Source organism: Sorex fumeus, unplaced genomic scaffold (assembly GCF_029834395.1).
Source record: "Sorex fumeus unplaced genomic scaffold, SorFum_2.1 ptg000043l, whole genome shotgun sequence".
In the NCBI taxonomy this organism is placed as follows: Eukaryota; Metazoa; Chordata; class Mammalia; order Eulipotyphla; family Soricidae; genus Sorex; species Sorex fumeus.
This window is the reverse complement of record NW_026606100.1, coordinates 32,702,073-32,707,564: the sequence shown is the minus strand read 5'-3', so window position 1 is coordinate 32,707,564 and position 5,492 is coordinate 32,702,073. Positions and strand designations below refer to the sequence as shown.

Here is a 5,492-nt window from a genome sequence, read left to right as displayed (position 1 = left end):
GTCGGGTTGGTCCTCCTTTCCACCCTCCTCTTTTTTTTTTTGGAGAAATCTGGAGGTGCCCCTTGCTGGCCTGGTGTGTGGTCTCAGAAGAGGACCTGGTCCCTCCTCAGTTACCCCCACCAGTGGCCTCTGGAACCCTACTTGGGCACTTTGCACCCAGAGTCTGTGCTCACGGGAGCCTTAAAGCCAAGAAGGGCTGAGGCGGAGGGAGGGGTCTGGCGGGCTCCAGCCCTGGCATCCCCACAAACTCCCTTTCTGGGAAACAGACCCACCCACGTTCCATCAGGGTGAGGGGTCCGATCTCTCCCCGACAGCGAGGTCAGCCCAGGCCCATCTGGAAGTCTTGGCAGTAAGCAGACAGGGCGCACGTATAGAGAGGGATCCCCTTGGGGCAACTCTGGGTGATACCCTACCTGTCTGCTCCCCCACCCCACAACCTGAGGACTTTGTTTTTTCCTCACAGAGATGGAGAGAATGATGGGGAGACGGGATAGAAGGTTCCCTAGGGCCTCCGGGTGAGCAAAGAATAAGGTCAGCAGAGACGGAAAATTCACTTCACACACCACCCAAGCCTCCTTAGATTGTGCTCAAAAGGCTTGCCAAGGAATCTCCATATTTGCAGTTTGCAGGGGAGGAGGGTGAACCCAGGTCTTCACAGGAAAGAGGCCTGAGCTCTACGTCGAAGCCATATCCTCCACTCCATGCTCCAGTTCTTCCTGGGGGTATCTCCTGCTCTTTGCAATGGAGACAATGGCCCCTTCTGGCTGACCCTCGGAGCTGACCCTGGGATTCGGGTTCAGAACAGACTTTTCTTTAATAATATAGGAGTACTGCTATTTTTTCAGTCATTGATTAAGCTGATTGGTTTGGGCATAAATTACATATTACTTTTTTTTTAAATTATACCACCGTGAGATAGAGTTACAAAGCTTTCACATTTGGGACTCAGCCATATGGTGACGGAACACCCATTCCTCCACCAGAGCACATTTTCCATCACCCACATCCCAGTCCTCACCCTGCCTCTATGGCAGACAATTTCCCCAATACTTTCTCTCTAACTTTGGGCATTATGTTTTGCTCGAAATTTCCCACCAACATTCAAACCTATCTGCCAGGGGCAGAAGCTAGATCATTTATTTTCCATTGCTCATTTTGAAAATCATGAGAGCTGGCATGGCCGCAATTGTAAATGCAAATTTCTAGATTGGAAACGGTTGGGTTCCAAAGACATCTCTGTAGGGCACTCATCCATTTTGGGATTCAGTGGGGCCTTTCTGGGCCAGGGCCCTTGTTGTGCTAAGATGGCTCCTGGAGGTAAATTGTGAGCACGACTGCCAGTCTCTTGGGCAGGTGGGGACCCAGTGGGGGACATCCTTGGGCCTCTGCCACCATGTGGCCTGGCGTAGTCCTGGAACCCGCACATCTGGGCCTTTCTTGTGGAAGTTTTGGTCACCGGGATTCCATCTGGAATAGGCGGGGAGAGCACACAAGCTCCATCTGGGGTGTCCCGGTGAAATTGGCTCGGTATGGGGCCCAGAGAGATCTCAGCACTGTGGTGCCTTCTGGGACATGCTGCTATGAACCCCCGGCCAGGGCTAATGATGCACTAAGATGGCGCCCGAGGGCAAATTGTGGGCATAACAGCCAGTGAGTAGACATTCTTCTGCCTCCTGTCTTCCTACAGGAGGTGCCCAGCAGCCACCACCGAGAACAGGAGCGCCCAGCCCAGCCCTGCTGTCAGGATCCCTCCAGCCTGCACCTCATCCTAGTGCAGTCCTTGCCATAACACCATGGCTAACCCCAATGTTCGCTTCCTGTCATTATTGTTCAAGAGTAATGATTGGGTGAGCTTACATGGGATAGTGGCCCTGGTCACTACGAGTGGCCAGGAGCTCTTCTCCTTGTTTGCCTTCCACTGTCCGTGCACACCAGGGTTGAACTTCCACTATGGGCTGATGACCATCGGGGGGCCCGCCTTGGTGTTCTTCATCATCAGCATCTTCCTCAACAACCAAACCAGGAACCTGGTGGCCGAGTGGCGGTGCCACAAGACCAAGAAATGCTCAATCATCACAACCGTCCTCCTCCTAAAGTCCATCCTAGTCCGTGCTCTCGTGGCCCCAGTCACCTGGTTGGTCATCTCCCTGCTGCGCGGGGAGGCCTATGTCTGCGCATTCAGCGAGTTCGTGGACCCATCCTCGCTCATGGCCGGGGACGAGAGCTTTCCTCTCTCCCATGCCACGTGGGTCCTGGCCAGGTTCCCTTGCAGGGAGGGCCCTGGCAACCTGTCCGACTTCCGGGAGGAGGTGAGCCGCAGGCTGAACTATGAGTCTCAGGTAAGGCTCTGCTGATTGATCCTCATCCCTTTCCCTGCGAGGTATGTGTGTGGACTGGTGGGAGAGGGTTGGGGGAGCTCAGTGCCCAGGCGGGAAATGATCCTCAGGAAAACTCCAAACCTGGGTCCCGTAATCAGTGACAGACATGAGGCAAGATTCTTGGTGTGATAAGAATCATTTCCAGTTTCAAATAGGAGAGTTGTGTTCATTTTTGTAGTGCTGGGGGTGTAACCAGACAAACACATGCAAGGAAAGTGCTCTATTGCTAAGTCATTTTCCAGTCATATTCTAGCCCCTCCAGATAAGAATTTTGATCGTTTGGGTTTTGGTCAAAGCCAACATAACTCACGAATGCTTAAAACTTAACATTCGTTTTAGTTAGGGAAGGGGGAGACAGGAAGAGAGAGAGAGATACAGTCCGGCGTTCAAGGGGAACAGGTGCAGAGGGGAGAGAGCTGACCCCAAGGTCAAAGAAAGGAATCACACTTTCCAGCTGGGATGCAGCAGGCCCGGACAAAGTTCCCAGAGACTGCCCCGATTTGAGGTTTTCCATGCAGATAAGAGTCTGTTGCAAGGGGCACAGTGATCATATAGCAATGAGGGTGTTTGCCTTGCACATGGGAGCCTTAATTTGATCCCCGGCATCCCATATGGTACCCAGAGCACCACGGGTGTGATCCAAAAAGCAAAAAGAGAAAACAAGACAAAATGAATCTGTTGTTAGGGTCTTGTCAAGGGCAGAGTTTGGGGGAGTCTTCTTGCAGCTCACCACAGCCTTCAGTCCCTGTTGACGCCTCTCTCTCCTGGACCACCAACCTGTGCCAGCTGGGTCTCAGGGTCCCTGCCCTGTGCCTTGGGCTGCTGTTGGTCCGGTGATGTAGCAGCTTTGGAGCAGCGGTCTCCAGCCTCTCACACCTGCCCACTCTCCCTGCCACCTGGGCCCTGGTCAGGCAGTAAGAACCTGGGCAGTAAGAACTGAGGCTTCCAACTCTCTCCACCTGCCGACCCGCACAGCTCTGTGGTGAAATCCGCTGCTTTAGATCCCATCTTGATCCCTTTGCTTCTGAGACATCCATTCCCTTCTCCCTCCTCCCTTCAGCCTTGGCTTCGCTCTGAGGGGGCAGAGGGATCAGGGAAGAGTGAAGGAAGCAGCCTGGTGAGGGCTGAAGGGGCAGAGAGGAGGCTGGGGAGTGGCAAGGAGGCACTGACCTAGTCTCGGGACATGACAAACAACAGTTGGGGCTGGGGACACTACTGGGCTAAGGCGCAAGCCTGGCATCCACCTAGCCCATAGGGTTCAATCTGGCACCACACAGTCCCCAAGAACTGCCAGGTACAGGCCTTGAGGCTCCCTGAGCATCACTGGATGTGGTCCACGCATCACCAGGGAAGCCTGTTCACCCCCAGCCACAGGGATTGGGCAGCACCACATGCCTCAGGCCCTAAGGTTAAACTGTGAGCCAGGTTGGCTGAAGTATCACCAGTCACCCTTGGTCCCAACACACACACACACACACACACACACACACACACACACACACACGAAGCTATAGTAGAGGGGAGGGTGTGAGCAGCCCAGGAGATGGGTATGGAGACACGGGAATGGGGTGCCATTACTCAGAGCTGCACAGGTCCGAAAATGGAGCGATACCCACCACAGGGAGCCTTTGAGACCAGCATGAGGCGATTTTCCAGCAAGGTAGAGGGTGAGGAGGAAACAGGCATGCGGGAGCTCCCAGAGGGTCCCTGGGAGGTGGCATGATGCTGAGCCTGGCCATCTGAGCCAGATTGGGTGGGCTGAGATGTGGGGAATAGGGAGGCCCTGGGAGGAGGGGAAGGCAGCAGGAATCTGCCCAATTGAAGCACAGAGCAAGTGCCGCTTGGGAACGCTGGTTTCTCCTTCGGATGCAGAATTTGCAGATGCAGAGCCAGCAGGCTGGGGGTGCTGAGGGTCAGCCCCACCCCAGCCGCTCTGGACCCCCTCAGCTCACCCTTTCTCTGACCGGCCGTCTGTGACTCAGCACTTAGGGTGGCTGTTCATCTTCTCGATGGCCATCCTGCTGTTGGTGATCAAGTTCTTCCAGTCCTGCTGCTCGAAATTCGGCTACCGCCAGAAGGACTACTTGACACGCTACCTTGCCAACGAGGAGCAGCTCTTCCAACACACAGCTGAGGTGCGCTCGCTCACGATGGCGGCCAATAACGTGAAGCGCTTCTTCGGGTTCGTGGCGCTCAACAAGGAGGACGAAGAGCTGTTGGCCAAGTTCCCCGCAAAAGGCACCCACCTGAAACTACAGTGGGACAAGATCACTGGCAGTTACCTGTTCCAGGAGAAGCTGGGTATCCCCCTCTACAGCCGCCTGCACGAGTGGGCCCAGGGTCCACGTGGAAAGGCCCGGGTCATCGACACAGAGATGGTAGCCCTGCTCCCCCACCCAGAGCCCAAACTTTCTGCCAGCCAGACTCCTGACCCCAGCAGCCCCATCCTTCCTCCCGAAGTATGAGGTTCAGAGGTATGGGGTGCAGAGGAGAAGGCAGCAGACCCAGCTGCCCCTGAAGGACAGGCCTGTGGACCTGAAGAAACTCAGGCTTCACAGGCAGGAGTCCTGGATGCAAAACCCCAGTACCAAGTTTTCCCGAGCACCCCCCGGAGCCACTCCTGAGTACAGCCCCAGGTAGAACCCTGGCAGCCGAAAACCTCCAGAACCCAACTGTAACCATGCTCAAGGCCACTCTCTACACACTTGAATGAGCCTCACCCACGTGGGAACAGGCAGGAAAACCTAGGTATGCGGGACCTGTGGCTGAGATCGCCAAGCTCACTTGGAACGGGACTGGGCCTCCTCCAACCAGATCCCCCATTTTCCAGTAGCTTGTCAGTCACACCCACAAACTGCCCCTGGCAACATGTAATCTCATCAATGGCCAAGATCCAGAGACTACAAACTAAAGTTCCTGGTAGAGAGGGTCTGAGAATTTCCTAATGCAGCTGCTTGACCTCTAATACTCTAGCCCACTAACATAGCCAACGTCGCACACATTTGTTTGGATTGAACATACTTACTTGTATTCTCCTATATTCGGCCTTAAATGGCTCCAGAATTGAAAGAGAACAACCTTCACACACTTTCCTCTTGTGTTGGGAGGGTGCTT

At 54.6% G+C, this 5,492-nt stretch overlaps 1 protein-coding gene across 1 annotated transcript; it reads left to right on the top strand.

Moving 5' to 3' along the window:
- The first annotated feature begins 1,793 nt into the window (after nt 1–1,793).
- LOC130029405 (calcium homeostasis modulator protein 2-like) lies at nt 1,794–4,843 on the top strand. Its single transcript, XM_056120311.1, has 2 exons — nt 1,794–2,339; nt 4,361–4,843. The coding sequence occupies exons 1-2, from the start codon at nt 1,794–1,796 to the stop codon at nt 4,841–4,843; spliced, it is 1,029 nt and encodes a 342-aa protein (XP_055976286.1).
- The last annotated feature ends 649 nt before the right edge of the window (nt 4,844–5,492 follow it).

Bases quoted from the DNA above. Each gene is read 5' to 3' on its own strand.
- LOC130029405 (XM_056120311.1), top strand. From the start codon at position 1,794: ATGGCTAACCCCAATGTTCGCTTCCTGTCATTATTGTTCAAGAGTAAT. The intron at 2,340-4,360 runs GTAAGGCTCTGC...TCTGTGACTCAG, and splicing joins GGCTGAACTATGAGTCTCAG to CACTTAGGGTGGCTGTTCAT.